The sequence below is a fragment of the Spodoptera frugiperda genome, chromosome 25 (assembly GCF_023101765.2).
Source record: "Spodoptera frugiperda isolate SF20-4 chromosome 25, AGI-APGP_CSIRO_Sfru_2.0, whole genome shotgun sequence".
In the NCBI taxonomy this organism is placed as follows: domain Eukaryota; kingdom Metazoa; phylum Arthropoda; class Insecta; order Lepidoptera; family Noctuidae; genus Spodoptera; species Spodoptera frugiperda.
This window is the reverse complement of record NC_064236.1, coordinates 9,990,969-10,010,008: the sequence shown is the minus strand read 5'-3', so window position 1 is coordinate 10,010,008 and position 19,040 is coordinate 9,990,969. Positions and strand designations below refer to the sequence as shown.

General features: G+C 36.5%; 1 protein-coding gene across 1 annotated transcript in view; it reads left to right on the top strand.

Annotated features, from left to right (window-relative positions):
* LOC118269503 (dynein axonemal heavy chain 6) overlaps nucleotides 1–19,040 on the top strand; it is a 66,794-nt gene that overhangs the window by 13,039 nt on the left and 34,715 nt on the right. Inside the window, exons 25-43 of the mRNA XM_035584674.2 lie at nucleotides 63–208; nucleotides 465–616; nucleotides 1,588–1,780; nucleotides 2,873–3,012; nucleotides 3,316–3,501; nucleotides 4,057–4,212; nucleotides 4,540–4,767; nucleotides 4,953–5,173; nucleotides 5,801–6,012; nucleotides 6,223–6,335; nucleotides 6,551–6,693; nucleotides 6,824–7,016; nucleotides 7,687–7,910; nucleotides 8,362–8,617; nucleotides 8,834–9,024; nucleotides 13,779–13,951; nucleotides 14,774–14,957; nucleotides 16,861–17,026; nucleotides 17,524–17,685. Of these exons, the coding sequence (XP_035440567.2) occupies nucleotides 63–208; nucleotides 465–616; nucleotides 1,588–1,780; nucleotides 2,873–3,012; nucleotides 3,316–3,501; nucleotides 4,057–4,212; nucleotides 4,540–4,767; nucleotides 4,953–5,173; nucleotides 5,801–6,012; nucleotides 6,223–6,335; nucleotides 6,551–6,693; nucleotides 6,824–7,016; nucleotides 7,687–7,910; nucleotides 8,362–8,617; nucleotides 8,834–9,024; nucleotides 13,779–13,951; nucleotides 14,774–14,957; nucleotides 16,861–17,026; nucleotides 17,524–17,685 (3,439 nt within the window). The remainder of the gene's footprint in view (nucleotides 1–62; nucleotides 209–464; nucleotides 617–1,587; nucleotides 1,781–2,872; nucleotides 3,013–3,315; nucleotides 3,502–4,056; nucleotides 4,213–4,539; nucleotides 4,768–4,952; nucleotides 5,174–5,800; nucleotides 6,013–6,222; nucleotides 6,336–6,550; nucleotides 6,694–6,823; nucleotides 7,017–7,686; nucleotides 7,911–8,361; nucleotides 8,618–8,833; nucleotides 9,025–13,778; nucleotides 13,952–14,773; nucleotides 14,958–16,860; nucleotides 17,027–17,523; nucleotides 17,686–19,040) is intronic.

Here is a 19,040-nt window from a genome sequence, read left to right as displayed (position 1 = left end):
CTATTTACTGATTTATCTATCGCACGCCTTATTGTCACTAAACTTAAACATTATTCTTCTAGGTTCATGTTTGAAGGGCGTGAGATTAAGCTAGTGCGCAGTTGCGCAGCTTTCATCACTATGAACCCTGGTTACGCTGGTAGAACTGAACTGCCTGACAACTTGAAGGCACTGTTCCGGCCTATATCTATGATGGTGCCGGATTATGGTAAACGGGTCTTTGATTCTTTCCGAAATTATGTAGTTTTTTCTTCAATAAACTGTGTTTAGTAAATAGGTAACGTACTTCTAAATGGTCACCTCAAACTTGGTCAGAAAATATTATTCTGTTTAAAATATACAAGGGCAAGGTTTTTATGTAAAATCATCTACAAAATTTTCGAGAAATAGCACTTGTGTGGGACTTGGGCGGGTGACAAACAATACCTTTGAGTACCTACTTAAAGGTATTATTGAATTTGTAGCTTTGATTGCTGAGGTGATCCTGTACTCAGAGGGATTCGAATCCTCGAAAGGTTTAGCGAAAAAGATGGTGCAGATGTACAAGTTATCTAGCGAACAGCTGTCCAAACAAGATCACTACGATTTCGGTATGAGAGCTGTGAAGAGTGTTTTGGTAAGTTTATTTACTTCCTACATCATATTTTGTGTGATAACATAACGTCTTGCCTTTAGTTTCTCTTACTGTAAATCGAACATAATACTCGAATCGTAGACGAAATTACCTATTAAAATTTTTCCCAAATAATGTTAAGATTTTAATTAACTTGAACGAGTATTGCCTATCTATCGCCCGTAGGGCGTGAATACAAACAGAAACGAAGCACCCATTTCTCACTACAAACTCAGATCGAACAAATATTTGTTCCGTGCTGTAATCGAAACTATCTGCTACCGCTACGCTGAACATGCAGCAAACTCACTAGATAAAACAACAAACAACATAAAATTTCCATACAAAAGTAAGGCTTGTATTTCCCAGAGTATAGGCAGTAGCTTCTACACAGTTATAGACTTTAACACCCACCTTTAATAATAATAATAGGGATGAGCCTTTACCATACTTCAGACTTGGACACAATTTCAAATTCGCTGCCGATCAGCTCAGATATAATAATACTCATTAACTTATAACGAAACAGGCGCCTGGGTGGCATACATTATATTTTTGAAATATTACACTTGCGCCGATCGTTACCGTAGTACGTAAAGTTTTGTCTACCCAGACCTACCTGATTGTTTGTATAAGCACCTTATAGAAAAACTTAATAATGCATATTTTGATCAGTGGCTAATCGACCTCAAGATCCCTAGATCTCTTAAATAAAAACTCTCGCATATGGTTCGAACTACAATTCTGTACCCTTAGTATGTGTTTGCTTTACGTTTATAGTAATCGAAACGAAAGCGCTCTGATTGGCTGGCTCGAACAAATTAACCAATCAGAGCGCCAAACGTACTTTTCTTTCGAGTACTTTAAACGTAAAGTAAATTCATACTAAGTGTACTGTAGTATAGCAAACTTCAAAATATAGGAATGTTAGGATGTTGCATGTAGGTAATACTTTTTACCACCATTTTGTCAAGGTGATGGCTGGTGCATTAAAAAGGGCCAGTCCTGACCAACACGAGGAGATGACCCTGCTATGCGCATTGAACGACAGCAATTTGCCAAAATTCCTGGCTGCCGATGCAATCCTGTTCGCTGGTATATTGTCAGATCTATTTCCTGGCGTTGGTTTGCCTATTAGAGACTACGGCGTCATGGACCAAGCTATCAGTAAGTTTAGACATCGTTTTATGAACAAATTGTTATTGCTATATTAGTTATTATACCTTAATATCATTGAATTATTGTTTAAAATGCGTAGTTGTCCCAATAAACATCTTACTAATAATATAAACCAGCATCCGCCAGCGGTTTCCCCGCGAGCCGTGGGATAAAAAGTATCGTATTACCCAAGGCAGCACACCCTGTCTGTATACCAAATTTCATCAAAATCCATTCATTAGTTTCAGCGCGATTGACGGAGGAACATCCAAATAAAAAACTTTTACATTTACAATGTGATAGGGGCGAGACTTCTAACCCGTTAAGGCTGAGTTCTACACCTAATTTTATCGACAAAAGTCGGGGGTCGAAGTGGTCGAATTATGGCTATTTTAATATTTTTTTTACTTTTTTTAATATCAAAGGTTGTATGCGTCGTAGAAACAAAAAAAAACGACTAACGGTACCTAATAACCTTGGCTAACTAATTCATTACTTTTTTCATATGTTTGATAATGTTTTGGTGAGAAAAAAAATCATTTGTGAATTATTTTTACCGAAAAAATCACTATTTTTCAATATTTTCAATTAGGGGTTCAACCCCCTATATTATTATTTTTGTCGATAAAATTAGATGTAGTACTCAGCCTTAACGGGTTAGAAGTCCCAAGCCTATCACATTGTATAATATTAGTGTTATGCGAAAGTTTGTATTCTTGTTAATTCATCACACCAAAACGGCTGTAAGTATCGGAATGAAATTTGGAACAGGAGTAGATGGAATAACTACTTTTTATTCCACGGAACAGAACACGGGCGAGCCCGCTGGCAGAAGCTAGTCTACAATAAACATGAACATATCTGCAGCGAACGAATTAATCAATTAATTTACACATCCCATCCATATCCATGAGAGATAATAGACTGTTCGCCACACAATATATATAACTGTGTGGTGAGTTTTCGAAACACCAAATAGCGTTGACTAATGAATTGATGTGATTGATGTGTTCTCTTACTTTGCAAACAATGAGGCTATCATAAAATTGAGATAAAACTAATATTAAAAAACATCTTCCAATTCTAATGAAATGCCCACAGGAGAGGTGCTATCGGAGAATAAGTATCAGATCGAAGAATGTCAGATACGTAAAGTGATTCAGTTGCATGAGACCATGATTGTACGATGGGGCGTCATGTTAGTTGGTCCGACAGGAGGAGGAAAGACCGTCGTCTTGACTGTAAGGATTAATTATTAATTATCACTGAGAATCTGAACCGAACTTGTCTATGTACAAGGATTAGCTCGCCGCAAATCGTATCTCTATTAATAATAACAATAATATATTAATTTGCTCAAAAACATGGCATACAAGGATCTTACAATTTAAATGAGATTCACGTGTTATGTTTAATCTATAAGCATGCAAATATTTATCTAGAGCTAGAACAACAAATTTAACTTTCAATAAGCGTTAAAAAATAAAACTAAAAGGCAAATACATAAATGTAATCGTGAGTTTTTTTTAACTGTGCTATTATAGGTTTTAGGAGAAACTTACGCTAAGCTTTGTGAAATGGGAGTTGAGAGTCCACAAAATCAATTGGTGCACAAGTACATAATAAACCCGAAGAGTCTTACCATCGGAGAGTTGTATGGTGAAGTTAACCTACAAACACTTGAATGGCACGACGGCATCCTGCCTCTAAGTTTACGTACGGCTGTCCAAGTAAGTCCGGACAGATATTCAAATATACATAACATACGTTGTTTTTCAATCGATTCACAAAATATCTTAAACGATTGTTTCAACACTTCCATATAATAAACTTATTTGTCAGATAGTTCATATAGATTTCATTCTTAATTCAAATTTATCTGGGACATAGCGGCTATCCAGACATTGTGATACAGGCCCTAAGAGTCATAATACCCAACCGCTACCTTTTTCACAAGTAGCTGTAAAACTATTTAATCCTTAATAGATATATAACATAAACCTAAAGTGAAACATAAGGTTTCAGAATAAAAGCCTTTGTATCTGGTCATCAGTCTTCAAATTCGTACCTTGTTGTCAACCTGTGAAAACTAGACAGAAAAATATGAAAACTATGGACTTTTCTCCTTAACTCAAATTCAAATCATTTATTGATTATTGAGATATAACATTAGCACATTCGTTTCAACATGAAACCCGGTTATGGTGCGGCAACATACGTAATGACACAATAAGCATCAAGTCAGTTGGTATTTATTATTTGAGTGATTTATCTTATTTATTCAGTGTGATAAACCGGATCATCAATGGATAATCTGCGACGGTCCGGTCGACGCGGTGTGGATAGAGAATATGAACACTGTACTGGACGACAATAAGATGTTGTGTCTCTCCAATTCTGAGAGAATCAAGCTATCACCTTACGTGCACATGTTATTCGAGGTACAGTCCTTTTACAGACTCAGAATGTATTAATTAAATAAACAATAATTTTCCAAGAAACCATTGTAATTTTCCCTTTTATTGCAATTCAGTATGTTTACTGTTATACAAACCTTCATTATTTTGTTTCCTTTAAATCTCGGCCTCGGCTTGCATTGTTAAGCTGAACAAATACCAGAAGCCGTATTCATTTCCCCAGCTATTGCTAACTTGGTTAAATAATCGACAATAGCAAGCCTGAAAAACGCATAAATAATTGACTGTTGTAACGCGACAATGTTTTTTAACTGTTGGCAACTCGATTCTGGATTTTAAATACAATCGTAGGTTGCTGATCTTGCACAAGCTTCCCCAGCGACGGTGTCTCGTTGTGGCATGGTGTACATCGATCCGAATGAGATGGGCTACATGCCGATGGTACGCTCCTGGATTACTGAAGCCGTAGACAGGAACCTGTTCTCTCAAGAAAACTCCGAATTCGTTCATGAATTGTTCAGTATGCTAGACGTTGGTTTAGGTCACGTGAACACCAAGTGCCGTTTTGGCATTAAACAGGTACTATCATACTATCAATATACATTATTCGCTTTACAATCCAAATTCAGTTTCAATGAGACTACCTAAAAGTTACTTACAAATAAAAAGAATAAAGTGCTATAAAATTGTATATCTAACAAGTATTCGTAGCATACAAGATCGAAATATCATGTATCGTGTCATTAAAACCCTTTATTTTGCAGGTGGATATTAGCAAAGCGTCAGCCGTTTGCTATCTTTTAGGAGCATTGCTTTCGGAACCTGGTGACCGGTTCCCTGATAAAGCTGCCATCAAAGTGTACATCGCTCACTGCTTCGTATTCTGCTACGTTTGGTGCATAGGCGGTAATATTCTGGAAGAAAACAGGAAGCTCTTGGAAGAGGTCGTTAAGAGACAGTTTGAACAATACGAGGAAGCTGAATAGTGAGTTTTGTTTACATTATTATATTGCTGAAAAAAACTATATTTTTTTAAGAAGGGAAAATCATCTCGTTACTTCTGCCGCGTGACTTTTTCCTTCACAAACTCGGAAAAAGTCACATTGGTACTTGCCGTTGGTAGGTTTCGAACCCATCAGAAGTGAATCTTAAACCTTGAGATAGTACCTAATATTAGTGTGTTCACTGTAAACACTCATATCAACCCATGTTTTGGACCTTAAGTTATATCTTCAATCTTAAGTTTTTACTAAAAGCAATAAGATAAATTTTATTTTGCCTCATGATAAATAATTGACATATAAATTCCCTTCGTTTTACTTTATCGTTGTAGCTTAAGTATACCTATTTTAATCAGCTTATCGTTAGTTAGACTAACTAACTAATTAATGAAGATAGTTGCAAATACTCATGGCATAGAAAGCTCACCAACGGGGATGTGGTTTTCTTAGATACACGACTATTTAGAACAAATTACTTTATGTACATATCAAGACGTTCCTTTCTTTTTCTAACTTTTATTAACTGTTCAATATCAAAGAGTTAATTGAGACAGAAATATATTTTTACAGATTGTATAAACTAAATTTGTATTCTTTTCCAATTTTCATAGCGCACCGATGGGCTTCAATTTATTCGACATGTACATGGACACTCGAATGCGCAGATTAAAAGTATGGGCTGAAATAATTCCGGAGTTCTTATATGACTCTGGAAAGCCATTCTTCGAGACCCTAGTACCCACTATAGACACGGTTCGATACGGGTACTTATTTGAAAAACTTGTCAGCTGCGGGAAGCCTGTCATGTTCACAGGGAACACAGGTTATTTTCATATTTTAATTTGTTACTAAGCTCCCTCTAACGAACATAAAAAGATTTTATTCCCCGACACACAAAAAGCTTTCATTTATTATTTTTATCTACATAATTAATATTTTAATTAAGTATAAACATGAATGGTGTACTTACAGCTACGAGTTCCATTCATAAAGGTATGCTATGGTGTATTCAAAGTTATAAATACATTTTCAGGTGTGGGTAAAACTGTAATCGCATTAGAGTCATTGAACAAAATGTCGTTGGGCGGGTATTATATACCTTTCATATTGAATTTTTCGGCACAAACTAGCAGTGGAAGGACACAGGTAATGTGAACAAATTATGATTTAAACGTCTCCTTTACCACCCTCATATAAGTACCTTATAAACATAATATATACAAATTATGTTCTTAATTAAAAAAACTAGTACATAACTAGGCTATCTAGATGTTGTGAAAGAGGGTCCCCTGTCTTTTACTTACTCTTGTCTTATAGTATTTAAACGAGTTTCACTTTCATTAAAAATGTGTACTCTGTAGGCGGTGATTGAGTCTCGTTTGGACAAGAGACCTCGCAAGGCTTTGGGAGCTCCATTGGGCAAGAAAGTAATAATATTTATTGATGACGTAAACATGCCCCGACTGGACGTCTATGGAGCACAGCCGACTATAGAACTCTTAAGGTATAAACATATTCTTCAATAAAATTGTCAGGAAAGTAATTTATTTTGCTGTATGCACCGGAGATACATACTTATATATTACTAAAATAATAATATTTAACTGATTTCACTGTTATTTTTTCCTATATAGACAATATTTAGATTTCGGTGGATTATACGACCGTGACAAATTATTCTGGAAAGATATCCTCGACGTAGTACTGTCATGCGCCTGCGCACCTCCTGGCGGCGGCCGGAACCCGCTCACTGGACGCTTCGTCAGACATTTTGCTATGTTCTTCATTTCTGCACCAAACTCCGAAGCAATGAAAACTATATTTAAGGTTGTTTTTATTGTTTCTACTTATACGTAGGTACTAACGTAATACACTTACCTCCAATTTAAGTATTTCTATAATTATGCAACGTCACGCCTTTTATCCACGAACGGCACACAATGCCGCTATGTACACCCACATTTCACTATTTCTATTTCTATTTCCATGTAATAGGGGTATATTGGAGCCTATTGCCATATAGTGGGCACAAATCCAGCCTTGGTGTGAGAGAAATTTTTGAAAAACCGATAAAAGCACAGTAATACTTTACCCGACCCAGGAATCGAACCCGAGACTCCTTATTCGGCATGCACTTGCGACTACTTGACCAACGAGGCAGTATTTCTATATTTAGTGCAAGTATTACACTGCCTGTCTACTACTGAGAATTCTATTATCCTACACCCTGCACCCATGTAATCCTAGAAGATATACGACGGTATATAATTAGGTACTGAACAAATACTTACACAGTCAAATTAGATATTAGGCATTCAAGTTCCAGTAAGGAAACTTTACAAGCAGTGACTGTTGATCACGGGTTCATAAACATACATATTAAACATATCCTCGATTTGCACAAATTATGTATTTCTACATTCCTAGTTTTAAACAGGTTTGCGATTCATATTAGAAAATACATCTTTTATCATTTTATTCCTTTTCCATCAATCAGGCAATCCTCAAAGGTCACTTAGAGGACTTTGTCACGGAGGTCTCAATTCTTGGAGGACCCATAGTAGATGCAGCTGTAGACCTGTACTTGAAGATTTGCAGCGAATTACTCCCGACGCCAGCTAAATCGCACTACGTATTCAATTTGCGAGACTTGTCTAAATGCATGCAAGGAGTTTTGCAAGCGGACGCTGCATATATGCGAGCGCCGCAAGGAATGCTCAGGTATATGTAAATTAAATTGTCCGTCACCGACGTTTCCTATATTTTCAGTATTTAATCATATTCTTATTATTAATCGTAAATACAATATTTATTGAACACGACCACAATTTTAGTCGCATCGAGTCAGCCATAATGATCACCACGGTACTTATATTTAAAAAAAAATGTGTAGCATAGATTATTACCATCGAGGCGACCTCTGCAGAGTTTCTCAACAGGTAGGATTTGAAATGGACATGGACGAGGTTATATCCTACCCGATATCAATTGGGATAGGGATTTCTACCCTCGAAATTTTTGACAAGTGATTCAGCGTTTATCGATGTAGAAAATCTTCAAAATGTCGTCGCATTTACAAACTACTTAATAAATTTTCAGCTAGTCTTTAGAATCTTTAGTTACTTTACTTTTACGTACATATTTTGTTAACAATGTCCTTGTATTATTTCAGGTTATTCTACCATGAGTGTCTTAGAGTTTTCCACGACCGACTAATTAACATCCAAGATAAGAGTTATTTCTATCACCTTATGAGTAGTATTTGCGATAGATACTTCCAAAGTAAAATACTGGACGTGCCTGATGATCCTATCATTACGTCACCGCCAATTCTACTGTTTGGCGATTTCATCAACTCTGCTGTACCTAAAGAAAATAGAAACTATGCTGAGATACCAGATATTAAGAAGCTGTTGGTGGTTGTGAAGGTAGGTTGACAGTTCAAACAAGAAATGTTAACATGCCTGTTACTCCCCGTCGGTTTAGCAGATATACATTTCATATGAACAACATCAACTTTCCACCAGATATATTATGAGCCCCATGCACTTAAAAGGGGTTTATTGCAAAAATATGGTTTTGCCTAAGTTCACTTTCAGAACTGTCGCAATTCCAATTTGTCCAAGTTTTAATTTTTTTTTCAGGAATATTTAGACGAATATAACTCGACGGCTCGAGCAGAGATGCACCTGGTTTTATTCAAAGACGCTATAGAGCATATAGTGCGAATAGCACGGGTGCTGAGAGCTGAGCGTGGACACTGCCTTATGGTCGGTCCCGGCGGATCAGGCCGGAGGAGCGTGGCCACCCTAGCAGGACACATCAACGAATGCAAGTACGTAACATCCTCTCTCAATATTGCATATGAATGAGCTCCAGTCACGTTGGCTGGACACGTTTTCACAAACGCAATGAAGAAATTATCTATGCAGCCGGTCTGGAAGATTCCACGAGGGGACTCGGCCACTCAAACCGAGACTAAGGACTTTTGATTCCTTCTACGTCTTACGGTCACATGACAATTTAGTAAAGAGAAATCCTGTTCATGGACTCAGACATATATACGAAATATGAGCTTTATTTGTTTTAAAAAACGTAGACAGATAAGGTAAACAAATAGAGAAGAAATTCTAAATAAATATGTAATAAGTACCTAGTCATTTAGTAAAAGAGTCTTGAATAACAAAGATGGGAACTAGGATATCGAGTGCAGGCTGTCGCTAGTTACGAAGTTAGCATTGTTTAAAAAACAATATTAAAACGATGCAATTATTGTACGACTCAGTTACATTTGTATCATTAAGTAGAATGATTATAGACTTAGTATTGTTGGACAACTGCTGATTCACAGGCAAACAATAATTATTGATTCTCAACCCTTACTTTTTACATTTTATTTCTTCGATTAGTCTTTTCTTTGTTTACAATAACAATTGCAAGTATTGAGTAATTAAAAATAGTGGCCTATATTTTGAGGTCGATTTGTCTGGCTCGAAATAGTTTTGCTGCAGCAGAGCTCGAGAAAATATCGAGACGCGATATAAAACAATGTTGCGGTGGACCATCGAAAGGTAGGCTAGCATTCGCCAGCCGCTTACCAAGCGTGGGGATAGTGGCACACCGCTTCATTAAAACATACTCATAAAAATAATACATAACCCAGCTGATATTACATAACAATTTTTATAGTAAGTACGTCGTTACTAAGGCTCCGTTCGTATTCATGATCATCATCAACAGCTTATAAATGGGCCACTGCTGACCAAAGTAACACATGAAGAAGGTTTAAGCATTAATCACCCAATCCATATTTAATTAGATATTATAAGCCCAAGTTTCCTCACAATTGTTTTCTTTTACCGATTGTCAGTGGTATCTAAATATTCTTAGGAAGTACAAAGACCTCGATAAAAATCATATTGGTTCTTGTCGTTGGCAGGTTTCTAACCCCTACTCTTATGCATGAGAAGCGGGCATCTTAAACCTCCGAGCCACTATGACATTTTACTGATAATTATTTAATACTTTTCGACCTAATATTTGGAAAGAGATGAAATATTATAACGGTATCGGTAATTTAGTAGTAGCCACTGACCACTGCATCGCCCCGTGCATCCTATAATTTCTAGTGACGTCCGCTCCTTGGCTAGGCCGTCTCACGATATAATTTATCAATTTAGATAAATTTAGGTCACAAGGAGTGCAGGGCGAGCTCGCTCGAGATTCTTGAATGCAGTGAAGCAAAGGGGGCATACTAAGATCAGAGCACTTGACGTTCTATTGTCTTCTATCCCCTTATGGGAAACTGACGTCACGATACGTCTAGGTATAGAAATAATAGCCAGGTGCCAGCCGTACTTGATAGATACAACGAAACCGCCCAAACAAAAAAATAAATAAGCCTCTTCACCTAAAAATTTAAAAAATATACATTTTCATGATTCTGTACAAGCATGTGTACTTGATCCTCTTAGACAGTATTAATATTCTTATTATAGTTGAACGATCCAATTAGGAGCGTTTCAAGTCGATAGCATATTTATTTGTAAATTAAACTCTCTTAAATGTAGAAAAAGTCTACTGGTTGGTTGTGTTTGAAGTATTTTTTTTATAAATATTGATTTTTAAAGTGACTTCAAATCTTTATCCTCGCGGAGGATGAAAAATATCAAGTTACCTGTGCTGAAGATTCGTCCTAGATTTTTCCCTCGTTCGTATTATTTCTTTTTTCTAGTTGTACGCTTTATTGACTTGTCGCTGGGAAATGTTAAATGGGTCACCAACTTATTGCCTGTTCTACCTGATATAGAAAAATAAAAGTAATATGTAGGATATAGAGATAAAAGATATAGGATATAGATCAAAGCTATGATATTGAATGGTGACAAGATACTGTTAACCGCCATGTAGCTGTACGAGTAAAATGTGCCATTAAAATGCGCCGCCCACACGAAGTAGCTATGCGACGAAGATTCTCAGCTCGAGAATACGGTGCATAGGATAGCCATCCATAGCACGCATCTTTCCATATAACAAACATAACTTAGCAGAGTCCGTTTCCACCAGTGCTAAGCTATGAGTACCCATGAATATGATTGATGACAGCCAAACGTATCCATAGCAACGTAGCATAGTACATCTCTGGTGGAAAATCACTCCAATACTTATCTATACTTATAATAAATCTGTAGAGAGGTCAATTCTGTACATGAAATATATTTCCAAAATAACTATCAGCAGGTGATTAGTGATCGATACTGACGCCAAAAATGCAATCAGAAATTTTTTTGTCTGTCTGTCTGTATGTTCTTTATAGAAATAAAAACCACTCGACAGATTTCAACGAAACTTGGTACAATTGTTCTTCATACTCCTGGGCAGGTTATAGTATACTTTTCATCACGCTATCAATAGGAGCAGAGCAGTGAAGGGAAATGTTGGGAAAACAGGAGAACTTACTCCATATTTTAAGCTTCCGTCGCGTGTGCAGCCATAATGGTTAAAGCTACACAGAAATAATGTATAACGGAAATGTTCTCCTTAAAATTGTTTAAAAAATATTCCACGACAGCAAATGTCTATCTCTTATGGTTGACTCACAATAACACGTATAACTCCCGATAGCTTAGCAGTTCGGAGCTTTCTGATTATATTTCTTTACTCTTACGTTTGTAACACATTCATTAATTAATTCATATTATATTAGAATAAATCTGTAGAAGGGTCAATTCTGTACATTGAAAATATTGAAAGAATAAATAGCAGGGGGTGTTACACCCGTGCGTGCGGCGCGTCGCGTTCCGCGCGCGCCTCAAAGAGCCACCAGAGCACCACACATGGGGCCCAGTAGGGCTGATGCCTGATCCGGAGCTGCGGACTACCTAGCGGGTTTACCGGGGCTCCGGCTCGAAAAGCAGGAGAAGGAACGGGGTGGTTTTTAGTCAGTAAGAGTCTGACACTCCCTCTCGCCTCGCCCAAGGTGGGAGAAGTCATAGGATGATGAAAAAAAGGGGGTGTTGCTGGATCGATACCAAACCCAAATATGTGATTTTTTTTTGTCTGTCTGTCTGTATGTTCATGCATCACGTGAAAACCAACGGTTCGATTTCGATGAAACTTGGTATAATTATACCTTACTAGCAAACCTGGCGAACTTCGTTTCGCCATCAATGATTTTCCCTGATTTCCTGCTTTTCTTTTTTTCTTCCTGAATTTTTTTCTTTGCTATAAACCTCACGGAGCCCAAGACCTTTCCAACGAATGCAAAACCATGAAAATCGGTTCGTGTGTTCTGGAGTTATAGCGTCAGGAAGGAAAACCCGACTTATTTTTATATAATAGATTATCCTGGGCATAAAATAGGATACTTTTTATTCTGGAAAAATACATAGTTGTCCTGCCCATTTGACTATATGTACATATAATCACCCAGTACACCAACGGGACTAGAACAACCCCCACTTATCTCTTGCGGTATAACTAAAAGACTAGACTAAGACCTAGTATTACATTACGTCTACAATAAGTGCATCCATACACAATGAGTCCATCCATTACAGTAGTTAGAATCGACATGCCTCGTTACTGGTTGCAATGGTCGAAGGAGCATGTAATGTTTACGCGTGCACACACAGCGACACAACCATTTTATCAAGACCTCACTTTGTATCATCTTTTCCTACTTTTAAAGGTCTGTTTATACTGATTTTGCATAGATTGATGTGTAGCTTGTGTACGTAAATAACAAGTTGGTCACATATTGCTTGTCACATGCATACATTATAACAACGTAAGTGGTGGTTTGACTGCCAAGTAATGGCTGCACGGTGAATTGTTTACCTTCAATTTTTAATCCCGTCCTCAATGCCCTAATGGCTTTGTTGTATTTTTCCTCTTAACTTATTAGTCTAGATAAGTAGGTAATGTAGGTTATCATATTTATTGGTTACTTGCATAGTTGTTTATGTTTTCTATTCTATCAATTTAATAGTTTTTTAGAACAATATTGAGGTGTTTTCTATTTCACGAATCAGGTCGCACATATCAGTGCAGTTATCTATATACCACATCTATATATTAATACGCGATGCAAAAACTTTGGACCCCTTTTTACGAAAATTGCGCGGACGTAGGAGCATAAAATTTTGTACACTTATAGTTTATGTGTAGGAGAAGTGCAGAACGCTAATATTTTAAAATAATGCTTATAAAGTACATTAAATCAATAAATAAAACATTACACACACTACCATGCATAGTATCTGATCGTATTTGACAAAACGTCAAAATCGACAGACATTGCGATGATATTCTCACGTATCATATGAATAGAGATTTCCTGTTCATGATGCGCCGGAATATATTAATTTGAATTTTACAAAACTAATAGCAATTCGTTAAATAAATAATTTAATAATTTATTGTAAATTAAATCGTATATGGTCGAATTTCGACCACTAGGCGACCACTAGTACAATAATAATTAATTCTGTTTAAAACCAAATTGCAAAATGGTGCCACTTATTTAATTTACACGTATTGTAGGTTACAATGAGTGTCGAATTCAATCAATACTGTATCATTACGCAGGTGTATGGGGATGGAAATTAAGAGGAATTACGACACACCTGAGTTCCACGACGATCTTCGACTCATGTATATGCGCGCTGGTGCCAGTAATGAAGACACCGTCTTCCTTTTCACAGACACGCAAATCACAAAAGAAGAATTCCTTGAAGATATCAATAATATGCTCAATTCTGGTAATATTATTTTGTTGTTTGCCTACTTTAGTATTTCATAGTAACACTAATAAACACTAGTAATTGATATGAAGGTAACTTAACCCTGCAAGTGACTTATGCACGACATATATCCATGGTTACGGAAAGATTTGCCTTTAACACTTAGCTACCGACAGTCAAGGACTATTATAGAATATTTATAGAATTACGTATTTACACAATATTTTGACTAAGTTCGACTACCTACTTAATCGTAGCAATAGCAAGTTGCTCGACTTCTGAGCTTAATTTCCCAAAAAAATATTAACATTTTTGTTTTTGCAACGGTAGCAACAGGTCTAATAATGTACTCAGTATTCTAACTGAATATATATAAAATTTTAGTTACTACGTGAACAGATGATAAACTCATAATATAGTTACTTGTAATACACATTATTTGCACGAATTTAATATCTACTCTGTGCTACATAAAAATTAGATTTAATTTGGAACTAGGCATCAAATCACAATTATTGACTGTTAATGATCAATAACAAGATGGAACTTTACCTTTTTTAACAAACACGCTAACTAGCGGCATTGTATATTTGTAGGACGACCACGTGGTCGCCAGATTAGCCTATAATGAATACATGTGCTCCATGTCCGACCTATTTACATAAAACAAATGTAACAAAAACATAGAAAGCTGTATGCAAAGCAGTCATTTGAACAACTACCGAAAAAGGGACTGAGCTATTGGGTGCGATACCCGGGTTTTGGAGGGTTACATAGACATATTTTGTCAAATCATAACCATCACACCCTAAATACTGCTTCACCTTATCCTTTTCCTAGGTGAGGTGCCGAACTTGTTTGAAGGAGATACGTACGAGGCGGTTCAGAGCGGGTGTCGCAATGAGGCTGCTAAGTTCGGCATCAACCCTGCGGACCGTGACGGAGTCTACTACTTCTTCATCAACAGGGTCCGTGGGAAGCTACACCTCTGTATTTGTATGAGTCCCGTCGGAGAAGCGTTCAGGTAAGATGACCGTACTAGCTTTAAATAATACACATTTTTTATGTAGAATTCATACAATACATTCAAACTTCACACCTGCCTCTCATGAGGGTAGGCAGCGACAATAGACCGCCAATTGCTACGACACTTACATACCTCTTTCGCTTCATCAACAGTCATCAGTCTTTTCATCATGGTGTAGAATTCCTGTTAGAGAAAAAGGGGAATCCTAAACACCAGCCGCTAAGATTCGGTCGGCAGCATCCTTTAAATTCTCGTTGACTTAACATTGATTAAATGCCATCTCCAAGCGTGGGAGTAAAAGTAACTCTTTTAGGTCCACTACTACACAAAGACCTGACTGTTTTTCGCAATACACTTTTGCATGTATGGATGCATTACAGTGATTTCATTTGATTGCCGTTGCTATCCCATTTACAACAAAAGTCTGATTTAAATTAATAAATTACTTTTCATAACATTTGTAGCCATATTAATTCAGTCATTTGTCGAAAAAGGAGTTTAACTGGAATGTTTTCCGGGAATGTTGAAATGAGTGATGAAAATAATTTTATAAATTTTTATGTACTCTTACCAGGCAATGTTTTCAAATCGCTGAAATAATTATCTGTAAATTTTAAATTTGAACTAGATGTTTATTTATCATTTTTATTTGTTATAAAACTTTATGGGATAATAGATATAAAAACGAAGATGGCAATCAGCGTATCATTGCTTGAACTAAAATTTAAGATTAACCCGATACAATTAAGTGCGTCTCTTAAATAATACTGACTGGCTGGCTGGATGTGTACTTCATACCCCACCGCTATGGCAGTGGTGCTAGGATGTGATATCACACGTTAACACCTATTGGCTAACTGGCGGTGAAGCAATCTGTTATATTGTTTTTAATTAGTATAGTTGTGTATTTAGACACAGTTGCAACCGTAATCATCACAGATGATCAGAACAGATAATGACGTAATGCAATCACCCAAAAAAATAATGAATGACTAGTTCCGTATCTAACGTGAACCAAGTCGAGTCTAAGGAGAATGTCTTCCAAGACTACAAGTATATCATTTGGTCGTGAATGTAATTGTGTACGTAAACTACGTAGTGCTGCAACCACGACGTACCACGAATACTATGTTCCAACCTTGACCCTGCACTTTCACTAAGCTCCTGTAGCTTGGCATGCTGCCAGCAGTTTGCGTATTCAGTCAGTAGTACTTGAAATTCAGCAGCAAGCCCCAAAAACTGGGTTAAGTAATACTAGAAGTGATTGGATTAGAAGATAAAATAAATAAATGATAGCAAGTTAATAGAGATGTAGTTTAAAGTGGATGGATCAATAAATCTTGATTGGGGTCGGAAGTAGAGGTGCGCGGCTGCGCTCTGCAACCCGTCCCATACCCGCCTTGCACCTCCCCCCGGTGCAGTCGGTACGCACTATATTTTAATATACACCTAAAAGCTATGACGCAAATTCAGACCCGAATTTAAAGGGCACCGCGGTCTTGTTTTAGATTCCACCCGTCTTGTATTTTATTTATTTAATATATAGCTTTTGTACATACATATTACATAATTATGTTATGTAGCTTTTACCGTAAAGATGTTAACATCAACTATCATTACAATAATTAATTCTTTGCTTAATTAAAGTAAAGGCCTGTTGGATTTGTAATATCTTATTAGTTTTTGTTAACAAGCAACTGACAAATAATTTGATGAATTTCAGTTAAGACATTCCCAATAGAAAACAGATCCCAACAATAATAAAACAGTATAAACACACTGAATCCCTGCACATTGAATACCAACTTATAACGTTGTGCAATAATCATAGTTTCCACTCGCCATTATTACATTGCATTCTGAATGACACACTGACATGAAACTCCCTTTGTGTGGTCAGGCGGCGCTGTCGGATGTTCCCATCTCTAGTCAACTGCTGCACCATTGACTGGTTCACTAAATGGCCGCCAGAAGCACTGCTATCCGTTGCCAAGCAATGCTTACAGCCGCTCGGGAATCAAGAACTTGTCGATCTTATTTCTACCATATGTGTCACAATGCATCAGGTAATATGGACATTCTTTATAAATTAATTATGAGTATCTTATGAAGAGAAATGTCAACAAAATTATTTATTTGCAATAACGGCGATAATTATGCGATGTCCTAATAAATAAATAAATAAGATCTACTCTTTAGTCTATAACAACCTTTAAAGTATTGGTTTCTGTATGGTACATTTTACATGGGTATATGATATTCTACTTATTCCAACTATCGTTCTACTTAAATCGAAATATATGGCCTCTCATATAAGTTTTTATCTATACCCCGTGGCGCACCGCCTGTCCGGGCGGTGCGCTACCAAACTAGGACATTGATTTTAGAGAGCTACCGTTTTATTTTTAACTCGTAGAAGAACCAACTGTTCTGGCTCTTAAATATGAAATTCACATGGACTTTAAATATCACAGAAGAAATAAAAGCCGGCACAATTATATATGAATCACATTGTAAAAGGAACTGTAATTAACAGATTATAAAGTTTTAATTCTATTTTTAGGACGTGGATATAATGACAGATAGATTATACCAGGAGATGAGGCGTTACTTCTACACTACGCCTAGCAGTTACTTAGACTTGCTGAAGTTGTACTTGCAGCTGCTGGACAAGAAGCAGCAACAAATTATACGCGGGAGGGACAGAATATCCTGCGGCCTGCAGGTAAGCTGACTAAGTCTTCAACTGCTCACGGAATATCTGTCTAAAAAGACAAGTCTTGACGGTAAAATCTGCGAGATGTTCACTAAAATGCCTCTTAGTAGATACTATACAAACAACATCACCACGGTACATGTGTAAATATCTAATTATTTTTATCTTGATCCCAGAGCTAATTGCTTACTAACATAAAGCCCAGCATTTCAGTAGTTAGGCACGTAGGTCCCGCTCATTTAATCTGGTGAAACAACAAACTGTGACCGCGAGGGCATGGGAAACGAGAAGTCCAATACAAAACCGATTTCCTCAGAGGACACAGTGAACGCAATCATAATAAAACAATAAATATTGACTCTTACTCCAACGTTGGGCGAAACTCGTTACATTTAATACTCCCTCACAAATATTGCACAGAGACGTTAATAAATAATTGAAGAGCGAGTAAATAGCAAGGACCAAGTTTGAATCCCATTAAAGATGGCTTCCGTACCAAAGGCAAATAGACGTCTGTAGACTAGCTTACTAGAGATAGCATTAGTAACTAAGTTTACCGAAACTGACCGTTAACAAACAACATGACATTATTCTCTGCAATATTTTGAATATAATAAACAAACACTTGCGAATGAATCCTGTAATTAGGCCATACTTAAATGTTAATTGATAACCACGTGTGACTTCGATTGTTTTCTAGCCGTCGAAAGCTATTTTAAATATGTATAATAAACAAATACTTACGTCTATATCTCGTAATTAGGTCATACTAAAGTAATCGTAAGTGCTAATAGATTTCCACGTGTGACTTTGATTATTTTCCAAGCGTTGAAAGCTAAATCTTTACTCAAATTATACTAAACCTAAATAACAGGTAAACATTACTAAAAACAACACAAAAATGTAGCAGAACCAATTAAAAAGTTTTAATAACCAAACGTAGGTAACTTCTGCATCTAGAATATGAAATTAAAATAGTTTGAATGCATCAGGCGAGATTTTACTACTCGTACAAGTTTACATGTGACGTCAAAGTTAACGTATTTGTTTTCATGTCGCTGCGTTTACTATATAAAATAAGAAAAAAAAATTAAGAAAGCAACTGTATTTAATTTTCTTTACCGTCAATTTTTTTTAGGTCAGGTAATATCCCTAAAGCCTACCGCTAAATCTGAAAATTACTATGCTAAAAACCGCATCAAAATCGGTTCAGCCAAACGTGAGTTACTCGCGCACACATAGTATGTATATACATACATATACAGATGAAACTGAGAATCTCCGTTTTTTCAAGTCGGATAAAAATTGAAAATATATTGCTGCTGTTTACTTTTACTAAACTTCTTCAAAATGTAACAGATTTT